Below are 22,940 nucleotides of genomic sequence, written 5' to 3'. Positions count from 1 at the left end.
CCAAAGCATTGAACTTCTTCCTGCACTGCATCCATGTTCGTGATGCTGTGTGCCTGGCATTGACTTCGTCCCCCGCTGCCTCCCACTGTCTTTTGGATATACGCCTGGAGGGCCTCTTGCACCCCCCCCCCCACCCCGCGGATATAGGATGTCCCTCCTTCTGTTCACCTCTTACACTAGAGACCTTGGTGCATCAGTGGAGAACCTTGGTGCGTGCACTCTCGCAGGCCTGGTAGAAACTCAGATCGGCAGATTGATGAGGTCTGGCGTGCAGATTGTAGGATGTGGGATTTAGTAGTGCGCAACCTTTATTCAATGTTTTAACATAACTCATCAATGTGTAAACATAGGGATGGGACCTGCATCTGTGTTTTGCATGTGCGATGTCTGATCTCCATTCAGACTCCGTGCACACAGTAGACTGTTATTTTCAGCAAATAACAGATACCAGCTACCTTTAAGAGATTTCTAAGAAACATCCTCCCTTTAAGAGATTGAACACCCCTTGGTAGTGGAAAGTGCGAATTGCATTGATTACACATGCAAGGCCCGGCATGGAACGTTGATTGCAGGTGAGTCCTCGGGCCAGCTACAACTTGAGTCCTGCCTGTGCAGGGGTCATTGAGCGCGGGGTAATAGCGCATCATGCTACCCGCGCCCAAAAACGGCCCTTATTCAATTTTTTTTCCCCCAATATCTTTAGTCATCTAGTGAGCTGTAGTTTTTGATGCCTTTCCTTTCACCATCATTGGAATGTGTCTAGCCTGTACCCAAACTATCTCCTCTTTGAAGGCCTCCAATTGACTTGGTCCAAACATGGACAAAAGAGCTAAATTCCAGGCCTGCGAGAGTGCCCTTGACATCAAGGCAACATTTGACCTAGTGTGGCATGGAGGAGCCCTAATAAAACTGAAGTCAACAGGGATCGGGGAAAACCCTCCAGTGGCTGGAGTCATACAAAGGATATTGCTGCAGGAGTTCTTCAGGGCAACTATCTTCAGCTACTTTATCAATGACTTTCCCTCCATCATAAAGTCAGAGGTGGGTATGTTTACTGATGATTGCACAGTGTTCAGATCCATTCACAATTCCTCAGATAATGATGCAGTCCATGCCCTCATGCAGTAAAACCTGAACAACATCCAGGCTTGGGCTGATATGTGGCAAGTAACATTCGTGCCACACAGTTACAGGTAATGACTATCTCCAACAAGTGAGAGCCTAACCACCTCTCCTTGACAGTGAATGGTGTTACCATCGCCAAATCCCCCACCATCAACGTCCTGGGGATCACCATTGACTAGAAACTTAACTGGACCAGCTACATAAATGCCCTGGTTACTAGAGCAGGTGTATGCTGAGTATTCTGCAGTGAGTGGCTCACCTCCTGACTCCCCAAAGCCTCTCTACCACCTACAAGTCCATCAGGAGTGTGATGGAATACTCTCCACTTGCTTGGATGGGTGCAGCTGCAACAACATGGGAGAAGCTCAACACCATCCAGGACAAAACAGTCCGCTTGGTTGGCACTTAATACACTAGCCTAAACATCAATCCCCTCCCCACCACCATACTGTGGCTGCAGTGTGTACAATCTGCAGGATGCACTGCAGCAACTCACCAAGGCTTCTTCGGCAGCACCTCCCAAACCTGCAACTGCCGCCACCACCTGGAAAGACAAGGGCAGCAGGTGCATAAAAACACTATCACCTCCGAGTTTCCCTGCAGGTGACACACCATCTTGACTTGTATATCACCGTTCCTTCATTAATGCTGGGTCAAAACCCTGGAACCCCCTACCTAACATCATAGTGGGAGCACTTTCACCCTACGGACTGCAGCCATTCAAGAAGAAGGCCCACCACCACTTTCTGAAGGGGAACTAGAGATTGGAAATAAATGCCAGCCTTGCCAGCAATGCCCACTTCCCAAGAATTAATTTGGGAAAAAAATCTGATAATTAACAATGGCCAGGAATTTCCTCAGAGTTGCCCCTGTTCCACCGCATTTCCGGTGAAGTTATGGAGACGGAGCAGGAGCAGCTCCAGGGAAATTCCCAGCCAGTAGCCACACCTCAAAATTTATCTGGTGTCACAACACAACGTATTGGTGTTCTTAATTATCTGTACACAACTTGGCAGACGTTTAAAAAAAAGTTGTAATATACTCACAAATTAAGTTCTCATTGTATTTGGAATTTTGTTTTGTAAGGTCTGTTTTATGTTTGAGAAATTATAGTAGTCTCAAAACAACAAATGCATTTCTCTTCACTATATTCTTCTGAAGAAGTTGACTTTTGTAATGTGGGGCATAAACTACACTGTGCTTAATTTCTTAGAACAACATTTAAAAAAAAATAAACACATGAATAGGAGTAGGCCATTCAACCCCTAGAGCCTGTTCTGCCATTCATTTAGATCATGGCTGATCTGTATCTTAACTCCATTTCCCGCTTAGGTTTCATTTCTCTTACTACCCTTGCCCAACAAAAATCTATCAATCTCAGATTTGAAGTTTTCAACTGACCTAAGCTCAACAGTTTTTGGGGAACGAGTTCCAGACTTTTACTACCCTTTGCGTGAAGAAGTGTTTACTGACTTCATGCCTGAATGTCCATGGTTATGCCCTTTTGCTCTGGACTCCCCCATCAAAGGAAATGGTTTCTCTCTAAATACCCTATCAAATTCTTTAATTATCTTAAACACCTCAATTAGATTGCCCTTTATTCTTCTATACTCAAAGGAAAACAAGCCTAGTCTATGCAACCTGCCTTCATAATTCAACCCTTTTAGGCCCGGTATAATCCTGATGAATCGGCGCTGCACCCTCTTCAAGGCCAATATATCCTTCCTCATATGCAGTTCCCAGAACTGAGGGCAGTACTCCAAATGTGGTCTCACCAGAGCCTTATATAACTGTGGTGTAACTTCTACCCCTTTGTATTCCAGCCCTCTTGAGATAAAGGTTAACATTCCATTAGCCTTTTTGATTATTTTTTGTACCTGTCCACTAGTTTTTAGTGATTTCTGTACATGGACCCTTAAATCTCTCTGCTCCTCCATAGTCCCTAGCTTCTCACTTTCAATATTATGAAATAATAAATAACTTCAATATTATGGCCCCAAAAAGTCCGTGGGGTAGCATATCTTGGCATAAGTGCCTCTACCACTAACCACCAATGTTTCCGGAATCAGGCGGTGGTCCCTTAATTATCATGCCAATGGTAGATGCCCCAGCTGGGCCAACCTAGAAGGACTTGAAAACTTTTAACATCGATACTACAAGCTGGGAAGATGTGGCTAACAACAGGCCAGATGTAAAGCTGAGCTGTATCGGGGAGCAAAAGAGAGGTGGCTGAGAGAGAGGGGAAAGAGAAGAGAGCAAAGAGGAAAGTGTATCAGGCTTCAATAGTTAATACTGTGCAGGCTTCATCATCACTTAACCCTGTGATTTATGCCTCCACCATCTGTGGCTAGGACTGTCGCTCGAGAATTGGTCCCTTCAGCCACTCATGATGTTACAGCATGGCAAAGTAACTGAACTGCTTTGGAGTTTACAACATGTCTCTCGAGACGGATGGTTGCCATAGGTAGGTGCACGCACCAGTAGGGACATGTGGGGTGCCAGCCATTGGGATAACGCCAGAAAGTTTAGCAGAGGACCGCTGTGCTGGGAACTACGCCGTGTCTGATCAGGCATACCGACTCTACGCTGAGGCCCTGGGGCATAGGAACTTCTGATGTAGGGAGTCCCCGCTCCTGGCCCCAACCACTTGTTGGGCCTTGTAGGGAACAAACAAAGGCTCCACCCACACAATGTCATCCTGGAAAACTTGTACTTGGGTTCCTGCCCAGTTTCCGGCTGTTCCTAGGCATGCAATAATTACAGTGGGATTACACTTGAATGGCTGCTATGTTTTTAGTTCAGGGGAAGCAAAGGCACGTTTTTTTTTGCCAATTGTATGCCAATTTTCTCCCTTCTTTCCTGAAGGCATTGATTCCTGGTGTGGTGTGATTCTGTGAGCACATTCCCCCTCTGGTACCACACTTAATTGGCCATTCTTCATGTGTGAGCCTAGGTAGTGAGTGTCAGTTAACACTTAGCTGGCATTTTGGCCACACTCAATCTTATTCCCATTGTAACATCTATGATTACCAGAAAAGGTCACTGGATAGCAATTAGGAGGTGGAACTTTAGCTCAGTATGGCTCAACTACATGCTGCCTTTACCAATAGAGTCTTTGAGGGAGCCCACACGTGCATATTTTAAAACAAATGCTGTAAGAATGGTATAATTAATGTATCTATAATTTCATGGTTAGTCCTGAAATATAAATTTGCTGAGAACTATCAAATACATCTTCCAGATGACTCAGTGGGTAAAGGCACTGCCTGCTGTGGTACTGAGTCATACAGTTCATGTGGGTACCATAAGTCCTTTGCGGGGGAGTTAACTGGAGCAGCAAGTGGGACTGATATTATTAGCCTCAGTGCTTCTGAGTTGGAAGGGGCAAATCAGTCAGAGTTTCTGCTCTTGGCCACTTTCCAGTAACTTCTGCCATAAAGTGTATGAATGTGGACATTGGGTGAGGGCAGGCTCAGCTGTGATGTCCTTCACAGAAAAATAGTCTCAGAATTCACTGTTCAGGCTCACCCAGGAGGAATAACCCCTTGGGTGATGTACAAGAGGGCTGTTGGGGTTTCTAGAATCATTTCTCAACACTATACATGATGTTCAAGACAGGAAGGCTAATTGAAGAAAATTGGGGCTTTCTGAAATATCAAATAGTTGTATTGCTATTACATGATAATTCCAAAAGGTCCCCCGTAATATTTACATTACATATGCATGTTCACTTGAATGTAAGCTAAATCTCGAGCATTCTAAACAAAGTATCCACATTGATAGTAGCATTCACATATGCATAATATGCATGCCCATAGTGTGCAGTGCAAATGAGAGTGACAGAAATAATCATCAATAAGAAAAATGCACACGCTTGAGGTTGCTTTTATTTTTCCATTTTAAAAAATATTCAATTTGACATATCTATCATCCACTAACTACAAAACTATAAGAAAACCATAATTTAAAATGGAATCCACCAACATTAAGGCTAAAAATGTGCACAAGTCTTTTAAAATGTAAACAGATAAATATCCAATTTGACATTATGGCTGCGATTCTCCTTCATGCAGCGGAATTCCAATTGGACGGGACTCCTGCCCATCACTATGACCCCGCTGTAACCCCGACCCATTTTCTTGGGGTGGGGGTCATTTGGCATGCAGAGTGGGGTCCTGGTGGGATTGCTGCCACTAAAAGAGAACTAGCCACGACAGAAGAAAGCAATTCTCCTGGTGCTGCAACAGGATCATGGCTACAGCACTAGAAGAGGCAGGAGCAGCATTAAAGGGCCATAAGCACTCTGAAGATTGTAAGGGCCTTGACTAAGACCGGGGCATTAAGCATGTAAGCTTGCTAGGGACAAATTGCTCGACTCATCGATCGACAGTTCCGACGGGCCACAGCGAAAAATCGCGTAGACCTCCTCAGAAGACTAACACGGGACACAATCAACAGAGTACCCTTCGTCGTCCAGTACTTCCCCGGAGCAGAGAAACTACGCCATGTTCTCCGCAGCCCTCAACAGGTCATCAATGACGACGAACACCTCGCTATGGCCATCCCCACACCTCCACTACTCGCCTTTAAACAGCCACCCAACCTCAAACAAACCATAGTTCGCAGCAAATTACCAAGCCTTCAGGAGAACAGCGTCCATGACACCACACAACCCTGCCACGGTAACCTCTGCAAGACATGCCAGATCATCGACACAGATACCACCATCACACGAGAGGACACCACCCACCAGGTGCACGGTTCATACTCCTGTGACTCGGCCAATGTTGTCTACCTCATACGTTGCAGGAAAGGATGCCCCAGAGCATTGTACATTGGCGAGACCATGCAGACGCTGCAACAACGGATGAACGGACACCGCGCAACAATCGCCAGACAGGAGGGTTCCCTCCCAGTCGGGGAACACTTCAGCAGTCAAGGACATTCAGCCACCGACCTTCGGGTAAGCATACTCCAAGGCGGCCTTCGAGACACACGACAACGCAAAATCGTCGAGCAGAAATTGATAGCCAAGTTCCGCACCCATGAGGACGGCCTCAACCGGGATCTTGGGTTCATGTCACGCTACACGTAACCCCACCAGCGAACAAATGTTATCTCTTTTTAATATAACAGGTCATTTGCTGTCTTCCTTCCGGATGTCTCTATGTCTCTGCCTCTCTTTTTTTTTTGGGGGTTTGTATATTCGGTGGCCTTGTAGGTGACACCTCTCTGTCTGCTCACTGTGATTGCCTTGGCAACGGGCAGTAATCACCAGGCATTGTTCTGTGATTTATAAATGCGAAGGATTCGAAGATTTCATTTCCACAACATTCACCTGAGGAAGGAGGAAGCCTCCGAAAGCTTGTGAAATTTAAAATAAATTTGTTGGACTATAACTTGGTGTTGTAAAATTGTTTACAAGGGACAAATGGACGGAGAGGAGCCCGCTGCAAGTGTCCTGTTACCAAACCTGTTACCGTTACTTCCCACTCGCTGCAAGTAACGGGTAGATACCATGAAAATCCACTGGGTAGCTGTGCCCCTCTCCCTGCAGTGAGTGGGGAAGGAGCGATGGTCCTGCTTTGGGTGAGAGCAGGGGAGACAAATGCAGGTGGAGGGGTGAGGTGGCTGTAGGCCTCAACTCCCTAATTTTCCATCATTCACCACCGCTATTCCGCTTAGTTTCAGGTGGGCTATCAGTGGAGAATCCAGCCCTATATTTCAGTTGAAGCTTTGAAAAAGTGCTACTGCTGGGGAGTTGGGGGTTTACTTTACTTTGGCAATGGACAGCAACACATCAACCTCAATATCACATGTCTCCCAGCCTAAGGGGTACATTTTTCTCTGCATCTAAAGCTAAAGCATTCTTTTAACAAACTGACATAAACCGATGAAAGTTTAGTAAAGAAATTTTGCTTTTATTTAATTCACAGAGCAAAATATACCCACAAGACTTCATGTACTATCTGGTGCGAACAACATTACCACTGCCTTCGAAGCACCAGAATAATTCTTTTGGTACAAACCATGATTTAACCATTTGGTAACAGTCTAAAGACCAACCACTGCAGTACAAAACTAGAGGATAGTTGTGAAAGGTATATTTTTAAAAAAAACAAGAAGCTGAGGTAGCCTTGCATCTCAAAAGGTTGATTACTTGCACTTAATGACTATTTTATATTTATGAACTCTAGTTTTGGACTCCCCCACCACAAGTGGAAACATTTTCTCTACGTCTACGTTATCAAACCCTTTCATTATCTTAAAGAACTCAATCAGGTTACCCCTCAGCCTTCTCTTTTCTAGAGTAAAGATTCTCAGCCTGTTCAGCCTTTCCTGATAAGTATATCCTCTCAGTTCTGGTATCATCCTTGTGAATCTTTTTTGCACCCTCTCCAATGTCTCTATAACCCTTCTACAATATGGAGACCAAAATTGTGCACAATATTCCAAGTGTGGTCTAACCAAGGTTGTATATAAGTTTAACATAATTTCTTTGCTTTTCAATTCTATCCATCTGGAAATGAACCCTAGTGCTTGATTTGCCTTTTTTTAAGGCCTTATTAACCTGCATCGCTACTTTTAGTGATTTATGTATCTGTACCCCTAGATCCCTTTTCTCCTCTATCCCGTTTAGACTCTTATTATCCAAGCAGTATATGGCCTCCTTATTCTTCCTATCAAAATGCACCACCTCACACTTATCTATATTGAAATTCATTTGCTAATTACACAGCCATTTTGCAAGTTTATTAATGTCCTCTTGCATTTTGATGCATTCTTCCTTTATATTAACTACACCCCCCCCCCAATTTGGTGTTGTCTGAAAATTTTGAAATTGTACTTCCAATTCCCAAATCCAAATCGTTAATGTGAATTATGAACAACAATAGTCGATCCCTGTGGAACACCACTTCCCACCCTTCACCAATCTGAGTAGCTACCCTTAACCCCTCTCTGTTTTCTGTTTTGTCGCCAATTTGCTATCCATTCTGCTACCTGTCCCCTGACTCCACATGCTCTGAGCTTAGCCATGAGTCTACAATATGGTACCTTATCGAAGGCCTTTTGAAAATCCAAATATATTACATCTACTGCATTGTCCTTGTCTGCTCTTTTTGACACTAAGTTTGGTCAAGCATGACTTTCCCTTCTGAAATCCATGCTGACTATTTTTTATTATATTTTCGTTCTCCAGATGTCTTTCTTTTACATCTTTGTGTAAAGATTCCATTATCTTTCCTACCACTGACATTAAGCTAACTTGTCTATAGTTCCCTGGACTTGTTCTATCGCCCTTTTTAAATATAGGAATAACATTAGCTGTCCGCCAGTCCTCTGGTTCTATTCCCTTTTCTAGTGATTTTTTATATATATATGCATATAATATTGCCTCTGCTATCTCCTCCCTAACTTCTTTTAATACTCACAAATGCAATCCATCCAGACCTGGGGTGTTATCCTCCCTAAGTTTGATTAGTTTATCAATTATCTCCCCCCTTTCTACCTTAAATGTTTTAATATCTTTTTTGATCTCTCCTTCTAATGTCCTGCCCACCTTATTAGTCTCCCTAGTAAATAGTGAGGCAAATTAACTATTCAATATTTCTGTCATTTTGCTGTCGTTACCTATGAGTTCATCGTGTGCATCCCTTAGTGGCCCTATCATTATTCTGATTTTTCTTTTGTTATTTATATGTCTGTAGAATACTTTACTATTTCTTTTTAGTTTAATGTTAAATCATTTGTCTTGGGGCCAATTACATAAAGTTACCAAGCATACCTTTTGTTTCTGCACAAACTATGCATTTACAAACAGCACACAATAACATAGCCATAACCCAAATTCACTGAAGTTTTCATTAAAATGGTATTTTTCAGTTTAGTCTTGTGGTGACATTTGGTGATGGATTTATAAAGCAAGATTATAAAACAATGTCATTATCATATAAATAAATGGTTCAATTGTTTTGGTCAAAGATCATTTAAAATTTTGCATTTCTGCAGTGTCGCACCACCATGGTCTTTCCACATAAACTTGTTGATTTTCACCCAATTGCTCTTTTAATGTCGCTACACTAGGTGGCGCAATTGTTGAAGAAATCCACCTCAGGCAAACTTCATTGAAGAGGCACATTTTTGATGGGGAGTACAATTTCTTCCTTGCATTTATGCAGCTGTCTTAATGAATATCTGAGAAAACAATACAGAAACATCAAACTGTTTAATGTATTTTGTAAATTTTATTGCACGAAACCATATCCTGTTCACCTTCTATAATTTAAACAACTTGGCCTAGAAATTGGGCCATATAGCACATGTTTTTCAGGTGCTATGCGGCCACCTAAGGACCTAAAATGGTGGGATCGATGTGCACATGCACGACCAGAAGTGCACAGCCCGCCATTTTGATGTAGGAGGTAGCACTCGCATTAAGTTTGCACACCGGCAGGATTTAAAGCAGCCAGATAATTATGCAGATGAGAATCATCTGCTGCGTGCAGGACTTACTCAGTGTTATGGACTGCCCCAGCTAATTGGATGCCACATGCTGACTTCACTCAGCACAACGGGGTGCTAACCAGAATGCACTTGAATGGTGCAACTGTGATGAGGAGGTATTTGAGCAGTGCTCTGACAACTCTGGTCAAATCATTAAACTTCTTGCAGCACTGCATCCATGACCTGGGAACAATGCTCCTGGCATTGACCTCATTGGCAATCTCCTCCCACACATCCTCACCAGCAGCCTAGAGGGCTTCCTGCCCCCTGGGCGATAAAGGATGTCCCTCCTCCTCTCCACTTACTGCCTCCAGTGCAGTAGCAGAGAACCTTGGTACCTGCTCTATCCCAGCTTCAGCCATTTCAATGATAGGTATCACACAGCACTTCTTGCAGGCAGAATCTACCTCATCTTTAAGAGGCTGGCTGCCTCTAAGTAGCGTGGGCTACTCACTATCAGGCCCCCCCGGTAGGCGTGCAGGCAATGAACAGTGCGGGTAGCACTGGCTGCACACACACATCATTGAAATGAGCAGGCAGCAAGGATTTCACATGCTGCCTGCATTCTATCAACTGGCGTGGGTTAACCTCGCACCCCCTTCCCCTCCACATACATTTTACCTATTGAGTTTCTAGGCCAAATATAGCATGTTTAATGCAGTAAAATGTCCCTCGGCGCTTCACAAGGGGCAAGGGAAAAACACTTTTTAAAAAGTCTGGAAAACACTCAGCATTGGATTATTCTAATTAGTTAGAAATACGTTAACAAATCAAGACTTTACATCAAATAGAAATGATCCTTTTCTTATATCTTAATGATAATTTCAAGTTTTCCTTAACCCAAACAACCTATTCAAAGTAAATTTGAAAGTTTAGATGTTTCTGCATTTGGCAAAATCTTTTTACTAACGGCAATTTTCCTGACTGTTTAAAAGAGATGCCAGGCTGTGCTGGCACAGTAGGTGGCCTCCAGCCCCTGCTCACTACCCACACCTCCCTGTCTGCAGGTCTAAGTTGGCTGCTTCACTGAGAGATGCTTCAGAAGGCTACACTTCCCTCACAAAGCAATAACTGAGTTGTGTCAGCTGCTGGTCACCTGCATGCACAGCTCATGAGAGATCTTGAGCTGACTAAGATCTGAGACCACTGTCAAATGTGCCCTGCCATCATGGTCCTATTTTGACAATAATATCAACTTGGTCGCTTGCTGACATTGAGTTCTCCTCCACAACTACCAAGGCTCCCATTTGGAAGTCATTCTGCTACTCCTTCAGACAGACCATCCCTCCATGGCCTCACCCCTCCCTATCTTTGTAACCTACAACCCTACAACCCTCCAAAACCTCCTCTAATTCTTGCCTCTTGCGCATCCCCGATTTTAATCACTCCACCATTGGTGGCCGTGCCTTCAGCTGCCTAGGTCCTAAGCTCTGGAATTCCCTCCCTCTCTGCCTCTCTACCTCTCCCTCCTCCTTTAAGATGCTCCTTAAAACCTACCTCTTTGACCAAGCTTTTGGTCACCTATCCTAATATCTCCTTATGTGGCTTGGTGTCAAATTTTGACTGATTACACTCCTTTGAAGTGCTTTGGGACGTTTTACTACATTAGAGGCACTATATAAATGCGAGTTGTTGTTGTTGTTGTTGTTGTTGTTGTTGTGGTGGTGGTGGTGGTGGTGGTGGTGGTGGTGGTGGTGGTGGTAGTAGTAGAAGTAGAAGTAGTATTCCTCCACTTTGCCTGAAATCATTCTGCACATATCCCATCTCACTGGCAACAAATCTGACAACCTTTCTATTGTTTAAGGTCACTGTGAATCCTCTTGGGGCCTATTCATGATGCCCTTACTGACTTAGTCTCCTACTTCTCCTACAATGGCAGAAGCTTCTGGGGTGGCTGACTGATTGAGGTGATATTTCCTTGTCTTTGTGAGCAGTTTCCCTTTCAAGAAAAGAGTGTGAATGCACTCTGCATGCTATCATATGGAATGCAATCCAGGTTTCAAAAAGCATTCCTTAATGGGGGCGAAGTGGCAATTACTGCCAAGGCCAGCTCTTTCCATGGGCCTGGATCTTTCCATTTGTGGGCCTCCTTCTGTTGGGGCCAGAAAGCTGGGTCCTTTTTTTCCAAATTGCAGACAGCAATGACTCAACTGAAGGGTTTTTAATTCGTGGATCTGGTCCCTGAAGAAGCACCAGCCTCAGACATTGTATGGAGCCACATTGGTACAAATATTAAGTGGATGCCTTGACTCTTTCACCTACTGCAGCAGAACTGAATTTTCCTCCCATCCTAGAGGCGGACTACCTATAGTGCCTGGAGCCCACCATGAACACGTAATGAAGTTGCTCTGAGCAAAATTAGGCTGGTTCTTGACGGTGTAACACCGGTAGTTTGAAGAACCGTTCTAGTGCACATCTGGTAAATCTGCCGATGAGGAAAATCCAGCCCATGAAGTCAAGCCTCTGATATCCTGCAAGTCATTTGGATCCATAGAGGAGATAGATCTGATGGGAAATTCAAAGACTGATGAAAAACATAGTCTCCACTGCTGCTGGAACAAGGTAGGTTGGACAATTTACATGGGGGAGTGCTGTCAACTGCACGAGACCTGTGGTTCAGAAGTCAACAGCATCTCATTAATATAGAAATACCTTAGGAAAGGTATACCCTTTCTAAAATATTACCTCACTCAGTAAAACCCAAACAGGGGACTCTGAAAGAATGGATAATCGGATAGCCTCAATTTTTCCAATCGACGCATCGACTTCACCTTCTGCAATTCCATTCCTAAATGCACCTTAACATGTAAATAAAACAAAATTACAATTCACACAAAAGGAAAAAGAAATGTAGATTTAACTACCCACAGACTAAACTGGTAATTCATAGCTAAATTGGAAAATTTTAAGTGGACATTGAGTTATGTTTTGGATTAGGACACTGCTTTCATCTCTAGCACCATGACAGGATCAGCAGCATCTTTCCAGCAGTTGTAAGCAAGCTAATTGAAATGAGTCTGGGGCAGTTTCTGTATTTAGTTCTGAATGAGCACAAGTCCACAGCTAAAAAAAGTCACATTTTGTGACACAAATTGGGCAATTTCACTTATAGGCCATAAGCAATATTTCCTTATCTGAATGACAAATCAACCATCTACTTAAAAACTGCCACATACTACAAAATTGGTATTCAGCAAAGAAATAAATACATTTAAATGTTGTCAGTGAAATTAAATATTTCGCTATAGCAACAGTGTGTAAATATTTTGCTGAAGATGTGGAGGGTAAAATTCAACTTCGATAGGGGCACAAAACGGGCAGTATCAGAGCAGTTGCCCATTATACACCCTGCCTGATAATGGAAAGGAATGGCAGGCGAGGTGTATAACAGGCCGCTGATCCACGACTGCCCATTTTGCGGCCCCATTGAAGTTGAATTTTTCCCTCGAAGACTTCACAATTGGGAATGCCCGGAGCATATTTTCACATGTTTCCTTTTGTTAAATAACTGTTTTTAATAGCAGCATTTCTTGTTCCCTCATTGGAACATCAAAGAGCAAATGATCCAATTAAGAAAATAGATTAAAGGGGAGATGCCATGCTCCTGGTGGGAATGTACCTGACAGGAGCATGTACCCTTACAATGTTATGGCTCTAAAACTGTCCTTTGCAGATCCCCACTGCGAGTGCGTGATCATGGAATCAATTTCTACTATCATCCCTTTGAAATACAATTGTCCACCTCTAATTATTTTGGTACATTCCCATTTGTAATAGAAGGTACCAGGAATATGATTTGGACCAAATGAAGAAGTTGAAATGTTATAGGTTTGGCTATTTGAAGATTAGTTTTGAAGTCATGAAACTACCCCATTTCAGGCCCAGTAGCAGCAGCCTTTTAAAAAAGTGCACAGCATATAAAAAGGGGCATGTCTCTTTACATACCTCATCCCATTTACATTCTCCTTCTTTATCATTATTCATTATTCATTTATCATTCTTTATCATTCTTCTGTCGCGACACTACAGACTTCCTACAAAAACTCAGTACCCACGGACCAGTTGAACCAGGAACACTTCTCACCACGATGGACGTCTCGGCACTATACACCAGTATCCCCCACGATGACGGCATCGCTGCGACAGCATCAATACTCAACACCAACAACAGCCAATCTCCGGACGCCATCCTACAACTCATCCGCTTCATCCTGGATCACAATGTCTTCACCTTCGATAACCAGTTCTTTACCCAAACACACGGAACAGCCATGGGGACCAAATTCGCACCCCAATACACCAACATTTTCATGCACAAGTTCGAGCAGGACTTCTTCACTGCACAAGACCTCCAACCAACACTATACACCAGATACATCGACGACATTTTCTTTCTATGGACCCACGGCAAGGAATCACTAAAGAGACTACACGATAACATCAACAAGTTCCATCCCACCATCAAGCTCACCATGGACTACTCCTCAGAATCAGTTTCTTTCTTGGACACACGAATCTCCATCAAAGACGGGCACCTCAGCACCTCACTCTACCGCAAGCCCACGGACAACCTCACGATGCTCCACTTTTCCAGCTTCCACCCTAACCACGTCAAAGAGGCCATCCCCTATGGACAGGCCCTGCGAATACACAGGGTCTGCTCAGACGAGGAGGAACGCGATGGACACCTACAGACGCTGAAAGACGCCCTAGTAAGAACGGGATATGACGCTCGACTCATCGATCGACAGTTCCGACGGGCCACAGCAAAAAATCGCATAGACCTCCTCAGGAGACTAACACGGGACGCAACCAACAGAGTACCCTTTGTCGTCCAGTACTTCCCCGGAGCGGAGAAACTACGCCATGTTCTCCGCAGTCTTCAACATGTCATCAATGAGGACAAACACCTCGCTATGGCCATCCCCACACCTCCACTACTCGCCTTTAAACAGCCACCCAACCTCAAACAGACCATCGTTCGCAGCAAATTACCTAGCTTTCAAGAGAACAGCGTCCACGACACCACACAACCCTGCCATGGTAACCTCTGCAAGACATGCCAGATCATCGACACAGATACCACCATCACACGAGAGGACACCACCCACCAGGTGCATGGTTCATACTCCTGTGACTCGGCCAATGTTGTCTACCTCATACGTTGCAGGAAAGGATGCCCCAGAGCATGGTACATTGGCGAGACCATGCAGACGCTGCGACAACGGATGAACGGACACCGCGCAACAATCGCCAAACAGGAGGGTTCCCTCCCAGTCGGGGAACACTTCAGCAGTCATGGACATTCATCCACCGACCTTCGGGTCAGCGTACTCCAAGGCGGCCTTCGAGACACACGACAACGCAAAATCGTCGAGCAGAAATTGATAGCCAAGTTCCGCACCCATGAGGACGGCCTCAACCGGGATCTTGGGTTCATGTCACGCTACACGTTACCCCACCAGCGAACAAATGTTATCTGTTTTTAATATAACGGGTCAGTTGCTGTCTTTTCTATGTTTCTACCTCTCTATCTCTGTTTTTTTTTTGTTTGTTGTTTTTTTTTGGTGATTTGTATATTCTGTGAGACCTGGCAGGTAACACCTGTCTGTCTGCACACTGATTGCCTTGGCAACGGGCAGTTGAAAAAACTGTCTGTACTCACCAAGCATTGTTCTGTGAATTATAAATGCGATTTCATTTCGAGGATTTCATTTTCACATCATTCACCTGACGAAGGAGGAAGCCTCCGAAAGCTTGTGAATTTAAAATAAAATTGCTGGACTATAACTTGGTGTTGTAAAATTGTTTACAATTGTCAACCCCAGTCCATCTCCACATCATCATTATTCACAGTGGTGAGCAGCTGGAGTTACTTTTATTTCAAACAAAGGCCCCGATTTGGGCGGGTTTTGGTTGGGTGGATGGAAAGGTGAGTGTGAAATTCACCCGCTGCTGCAGAAATGAGACTCGGGCTGTTTTAATTCCCAGGCCTCATTTAAAAGCCTCCCTGCCCAACTTCCCACCAGGCCTCAGGTAAAATTGCAGTGGGGTCCCAATGACATTGGGAATGGAGTCTTCACATACCCTCAACAAAGCCAGTGGTGTGTTTGGCAATGTGGCTGGTGGCAGGGATTCCCAGGCTGGGATTTCCAATGGCCGTGGCCTGGGATACATGAGGAGAGCACTGGTGGCTAATATGCCAAGCCTCCAAAGAAAGAAGTTATTTTTTGAGTACAGTTTGGTCCCCCAGGGGGCAGTTTTGCTTTCATTCCAGATCCAGCACCAGTCCACCGGGGTTCCTAGCCACCTTCAGTGGACGGGTGCCCAAGATGCACCCCTTGTACATGGTCATCTGCAGGTATATTTAAATTAAGGCTCCTCCCTCTGACTCCACAAACTTTGATGGGGGTCAGCGCCAGAGGGCCTGTGCAGTTATATCCTGGCACTTACGCCAAGATACTGGTCCCACAGGTTTTCAGCCCCTCGGAGCTTTGTAGTAGTATCCTGCTTTCTAAATTGTCTGGCAAATTCATGAGTTTCCAAAACTCCATCCAACTCAAAATAAGAAATGAGGCCAGGTTTCTTGAAAATCTGCTTCACAGATGAATATATTGTAAAAACTCAAGTCCATTTTTTCTATTAGTTTTTGTTACATTTCATTTTAATTTGTGTCTGAAGCTTTCAATTAAGTTTTGCTTAAAATAAACTGAATTAATTAAAATTTCAAGGGGAAATTATTAGACAAGATAGAGGCACAGCCCTGCTTCCTGCAGGCTGGTTTTGACGAATCCAGGTGGGAGGGCAGATGTTTGATTGGTGTGTAACAGAGGCAGTGGGCATGTATGTTGGTTTAAGCAAAGTCAGATGGTAGAACTACAGCTGAAGCTGTGGGTTTTCTATTTATTTTCCAGCCTACTTGAGTTGCTTCTATTTTTGGGAAATTTTCCTGCCTGGAAAATCCCTCAGCTGGGGTGAAAAGAGTCATTGCCCAGACTCCGCTGAGGAAAACCTGGCATCACCAACATTTAGATCACAGAACTTGAGATTTTACTGAACTGTCCCCCCCTCAGCGTTGGGTTAGACTGAGTATATGCGTAAATGTTGAGGTCCTGTACCTGTGGTTTGTTCCAATGGAGAAAGTGGACCAAATGAACACAGAGGACCTGGACAGCCTGCTTTTCAGGATTATCAAGAAGTGGATGAGAGCTAGACTAAGAAAAATGGAAGCTCTGGTGTTAACATAGAGTACTGGGCACGGGATATAAAGCCCCTGTACCTTCAACCAGGACCTGAACTTCCATTTCTAGAAGGATAATCCCAGTATTTTAACATTTTCAATGTTAGTATCTCCATAGCAGGAATCATTGGACTGCAATTAGCAGCCGAAATTCCAAATATTATTCCCCTTTCTAGCCCAAGGGCAGTGAGGTCAATTGTAGTGCCCTGACTTTCTTCCCTAGTTGCGATCAGATGGGAATAAACTTGGAACCTTTTTGATCACCATGACCCAATATCAATCACACTATGTGCCCAGTGAGTAAACAGGGCAAGCTGCCCAACAGGTTTTTAAAAGAATTATAAAAAATCATTTAAAGCCATTGCTACTGATAAACTGTACCAACATGTATTGAAATTGGTTGTCAATAATTAACTATTTACTGATCATTGTGCACAGAACACATGAACCTGTTTCCAGGGATCTTTCTAGAAGCTTGTGAAAAGATGTCAGGGGTAATTTTCACTTTAGGCGGTGGCGGAAAATGGGCAATAGCGGATCGGCCGCGCATTGTACATCCTGGCTGATTTTTCTTTCCATTGACTTCATCGGAAAGGAAAACCGGGTGGGGTGTATAATGGTGGCCGATCCATTACCGCCAGTTTTCCACTACTGCCGAAAGTGAAAATTGGCCCCACTGTTTTGATGATTGTCGATGAGGCAATCTAAGCAAATTAACACCCATATTGTACAGATTATAGGGTAGATTTTCATTGACATCACCTGGGCATAAAGCATTGCGTTGGTGGAGTGCAGAGAAGAAAATCAGACATCGGGCAGGAAATTGGACATGAATTTAGATTTGAGGTTAGGATCAGATCAGCCATGATCTTATTGAATGGCGGAGCAGGCTTGAGGGGCCGATTGGCCTACTCCTGCTCCTATTTCTTATGTTCTTATCTCACACCTGTACTGGAACGAATTTTTCAGGTGGTATAGATGAAAATCTACCCGTATGTGTGTAAAGTACAAAGTTGCAGGAACTATAAAAGGAGACGGAGGCTGACATCAGCTCAGAATTGTTCTCCAGCTCATCACTTAACAATAGAATAAAAACAGAATATTCAAAGTCTGGATCAGAAATATCCCATAACAGTTCATTCAAAATTCTAACAAAACTTGAATACACAAAATTGCTGTTGCCAATAGTGGTTGATGAACACTTAACATGTTCATATGATAATGCTTTGTCCATTATTTTAACGGAGGCATTAACGCTTCTAAAATAATCTGCTTAATTCTGTGTTAAAATGGCAAGTCATTAGAACTTTTAAGAGTTGGTCTGCTGATATGACTGACAGTAATTTTTAGCCAATAATTGTAGCTATTCATTTCAAAATACATTTTCAAACCATATAATGTTATTGTTGGATTAGTTTTCAGAAGAATATATTTTAAATAACTTTTTACCTATTCTTAAATAGCCATCATCTGTTTCTTCGTATTTGGGATATTTTGTGTTACTGTTTTGCAAAGATTTCTTCTCAACCTCACTTTTCTGAAAAATTGTGAGAAAGGAGGATTCAAATCATTACAAAGGAATCATTTTAACAAAATTAAACAAACTAATTTACAATCATAGTTGTATGAACACCTCATTTCTTGATTGTCGCCAGTTCAGACTGTTTAATGCAGTGAACGCAATGCAATCATGAGTGGGATCTTTCCACTTTCTATCACAATTATTTGCATTGAGTATACCTTGCATCCCTTTTCGGTATATGCTGGGGTGGGGCGGGGGGGGGGGAGGGGAGGGAAGCTCAACTTTTTGAGGCTACAAAAGCTATCTTTGTGTTGCAATAATTTAAGTTATCTAAGTTTCACCAGCTCCTTCCGGTGTGCCATTATAAAGAAAACAGAAGCAGGAAGTTACAATGCAGGGTTTCATTCTAATGGGCCCTAGATATCCTGAGAGCGTGATTGAGGATGAACGTTTTTGTAATAAATTACTATAAAACAAGCACCTTTAATTTTGTGCATCTTCTGATTGCACAGGAAATAAGCTTGAGAGATGGTGCAAGAGGGAGGGATTCAAATTCCTGGGACATTGGAACCGGTTCTGGGGGAGGTGGGACCAGTACAAATTGGACGGTCTGCATCTGGGCAGGACTGGAACCAATGTCCTATGGGGAGTGTTTGCTAGTGCTGTTGGGGAGGGTTTAAACTAAAGTGGCAGGGGGATGCAGGAAGTCAGTGGGAAGTAAAGTGGTGACAGAAACAAAAGGCAGTAAGGGAGAGTGTACAAAACATGACCGGACAAATGGTCTGAGAAAGCACGGCAAAGACCAAGGGAAGTCTAGATTAAACTGCATTTATTTCAATGCAAGCAGTCTGATGGGCAAGGCAGATGAACTCAGGGCTTGTATGGGTACATGGGACTGGGATGTTATAGCTATTACTGAAACATGGCTAAGGGAGGGGCAGGACTGGCAGCTAAATATTCCAGGGTACAGATGCTATAGGAAAGATAGAGCAGGAGGTAAGAGAGGAGGGGGAGTTGCGTTCTTGATTAGGGAGAACATCACGGCAGTAGTGAGAGAGGATATATCCGAGGGTTCGCCCACGGAGTCGATATGGGTAGAACTGAAAAATAAGAAGGGAGAGATCACGTTGATAGGATTGTACTACAGACCCCCAAATAGTCAACGGGAAATTGAGGAGCAAATATGTAAGGAGATTACAGACAGCTGCAAGAAAAATAGGGTGGTAATAGTAGGGGACTTTAACTTTCCCAACATTGACTGGGACAGCCATAGCATTAGGGGCTTGGATGGAGAGAAATTTGTTGAGTGTATTCAGGAGGAATTTCTCATTTAGTATGTGGATGGCCCGACTAGAGAGGGGGCAAAACTTGACCTCCTCTTGGGAAATAAGGAAGGGCAGGTGACAGAAGTGTTAGTGAGGGATCACTTTGGGACCAGTGATCATAATTCCATTAGTTTTAAGATAGCTATGGAGAAGGATAGGTCTGGCCCAAAAGTTAAAATTCTAAATTGGGGAAAGGCCAATTTTGATGGTATTAGACAGGAGCTTTCAGAAGTTGATTGGGAGAGTCTGTTGGCAGGCAAAGGGACGTCTGGTAAGTGGGCGTCCTTCAAAAATGTGTTAACCAGGGTTCAGGGTAAGCACATTCCTTATAAAGTAAAGGGCAAGGCTGGTAGAAGTAGGGAACCTTGGATGACTCGGGAGATTGAGGCCCTATTCAAAAAGAAGAAGGAGGCATATGACATGCATAGGCAGCTGGGATCAAGTGGATCCCTTGAAGAGTATAGAGATTGCCGGAGTAGAGTTAAGAGAGAAATCAGGAGGGCAAAAAGGGGACATGAGATTGCTTTGGCAGATAAGGCAAAGGTGAATCCAAAGAGCTTCTACAAATACATAAAGGGCAAAAGAGTAACTAGGGAGAGAGTAGGGCCTCTGAAGGATCAACAAGGTCATCTATGTGCGGAACCACAAGAGATGGGTGAGATCCTAAATGAATATTTCGCATCGGTATTTACGGTTGAGAAAGGCATGGATGTTAGGGAACTTGGGGAAATAAATAGTGATGTCTTGAGGAGTGTACATATTACAGAGAGGGAGGTGCTGGAAGTCTTAACGCGCATCAAGGTAGATAAATCTCCGGGACCTGATGAAATGTATCCCAGGACGTTATGGGAGGTTAGGGAGGAAATTGCGGGTCCCCTACAGAGATATTTGAATCATCCACCGCTACAGGTGAGGTGCCTGAAGATTGGAGGGTAGCAAATGTTGTGCCTTTGTTTAAGAAGGGCGGCAGGGAAAAGCCTGGGAACTACAGACCGGTGAGCCTGACATCTGTAGTGGGTAAGTTGTTAGAGGGTATTCTGAGAGACAGGATCCACGGGCATTTGGAGAGGCAGGGACTGATTAGGAACAGTCAGCATGGTTTTGTGAGAGGAAAATCATGTCTCACGAATTTGATTGAGTTTTTTGAAGGGGTAACCAAGAAGATAGATGAGGGCTGTGCAGTTGACGTGGTCTACATGGACTTTAGCAAAGCCTTTGACAAGGTACCGCATGGTAGGTTGTTACATAAGGTTAAATCTCACGGGATCCAAGGTGAGGTAGCCAATTGGATAGAACATTGGCTTGACGACAGAAGACAGAGGGTGGGTGTAGAGGGTTGTTTTTCAAATTGGAGGCCTGTGACCAGCGGTGTGCCTCAGGGATCGGTGCTGGGTCCGCTGTTATTTGTTATTTATATTAATGATTTGGATGAGAATTTAGGAGGCATGGTTAGTAAGTTTGCAGATGACACCAAGATTGGTGGCATCGTGGACAGTGAAGAAGGTTATGTAGGATTGCAACGGGATCTTGATAAATTGGGCCAGTGGGCCGATGAATGGCAGATGGAGTTTAATTTAGATAAATGTGAGGTGATGCATTTTGGGAGATCGAATCGGGCCAGGACCTACTCCGTTAATGGGAGGGCGTTGGGGGGAGTTATCGAACAAAGAGATCTAGGAGTACAGGTTCATAGCTCCTTGAAAGTGGAGTCACAGGTGGATAGGGTGGTGAAGAAGGCATTCAGCTTGCTTGGTTTCATTGGTCAGAACATTGAATACAGGAGTTGGGATGTCTTGTTGAAGTTGTACAAGACATTAGTTAGGCCACACTTGGAATACTGTGTACAGTTCTGGTCACCCTATTATAGAAAGGATATTATTAAACTAGAAAGAGTGCAGAAAAGATTTACTAGGATGCTGCCGGGACTTGATGGTTTGACTTATAGGGAGAGGTTAGATAGACTGGGACTTTTTTCCCTGGAGAGTAGGAGGTTGAGGGGTGATCTTATACAAGTCTATAAAATAATGAGGGGCATAGATAAGGTCGATAGTCAAAATCTTTTCCCAAAGGTAGGGGAGTCTATAACGAGGGGGCATAGATTTAAGGTGAGAGGGGAGAGATACAAAAGGGTCCAGAGGGGCAATTTTTTCACTCAAAGGGTGGTGAGTGTCTGGAACGAGCTGCCAGAGGCAGTAGTAGAGGCGGGTACAATTTTGTCTTTTAAAAAGCATTTGGACAGTTACATGGGTAAGATGGGTATAGAGGGATATGGGCCAAGTGCAGGCAATTGGGACTAGCTTAGTGGTATAAACTGGGCGACATGGACATGTTGGGCCGAAGGGCCTGTTTCCATGTTGTAAACTTCTATGATTCTATAAATGCTCACATCAATCGTTGTTCTGTTTTTGTCATACCAAAGTGTGTAGGTATGTATGTTTGCCTCTAAATTTTGTAAGAAAGTGAATGTAGGAGGGAATAGACGATTTAAAATTAAATTATAATAGATTAAAAAAATGATATTAGCACAGCTCACCAAATAGGAGATGTAATAACATTGAACTCATTGGAATTATTGACATATTATTTCATATCATTAGTGTACAGTGATTTGGTGAATTCAGATGTGTCAGTTGTTCTGCCTTTTAGTAATGAAAGTAAAGTTCACTCTATATGATTGCACACTAGACATTCTGCTTATACTTTAAAAGTAAAAAGAAGGTAAGCGAGAACTTTTTCCTCATTCCACACTGTATTCTTTGGATTTTCTAACCTTTGAAACTAGCATTAATGAATGTCAGGCTAACCTTGTGGTATGTAAGACATGTGCCCAAACAAATCTCTTCCATGGTTCAAAATTCCTAGGCATATAATGGAAGGGCTTCCTCCTACTCAGGACCAAACTGTGAGGTGCATTTGTGGCAAGAAGGGGAAATGGTTGCAGCAAGAAAGGGCTCTGGCCTACATTGACCTGCCACTGAATACCTGATGAGGATACATCTCTTCACTAAAATCCTTCACATAAGCAACCCAGATTAAGCAGTTGGTGATAACTAATCTTGGCATATCGCATTTGCCTTGAAAGTCTAGAACACAAGATGGTTGGCACTTTGCAAGCTGCCCTTAGTGGGTTCTTCCACCGTACTGAAGGCAGATGTCTGTCGTATATTTGATGAGGAAACTTTGAGACTTGGGATGACAGCTGCTTGAAAGAGTTACCTGGGAG

At 43.6% G+C, this 22,940-nt stretch overlaps 1 protein-coding gene across 2 annotated transcripts in view; it reads right to left on the bottom strand.

The window, feature by feature from the left end:
* Positions 1-5,010: 5,010 nt before the first annotated feature.
* LOC137327949 (alpha-1,3-mannosyl-glycoprotein 4-beta-N-acetylglucosaminyltransferase B-like) overlaps positions 5,011-22,940 on the bottom strand; it is a 281,525-nt gene continuing 263,595 nt past the window's right edge. For both annotated transcript variants that reach the window (XM_067993941.1, XM_067993951.1), the window contains exons 13-15: positions 18,320-18,407; positions 12,316-12,428; positions 5,011-9,321 (exon numbers count right to left, since the gene is read on the bottom strand). In XM_067993941.1, coding sequence (XP_067850042.1) covers positions 9,298-9,321; positions 12,316-12,428; positions 18,320-18,407 — 225 coding nt within the window. In that variant the 3' untranslated portion in view covers positions 5,011-9,297. The remainder of the gene's footprint in view (positions 9,322-12,315; positions 12,429-18,319; positions 18,408-22,940) is intronic.

This window comes from Heptranchias perlo, chromosome 1, assembly GCF_035084215.1.
Source record: "Heptranchias perlo isolate sHepPer1 chromosome 1, sHepPer1.hap1, whole genome shotgun sequence".
NCBI lineage: Eukaryota > Metazoa > Chordata > Chondrichthyes > Hexanchiformes > Hexanchidae > Heptranchias > Heptranchias perlo.
The sequence above is the reverse complement of the archived record's forward strand: the minus strand, read 5'-3'. Positions and strand labels throughout refer to the sequence as shown.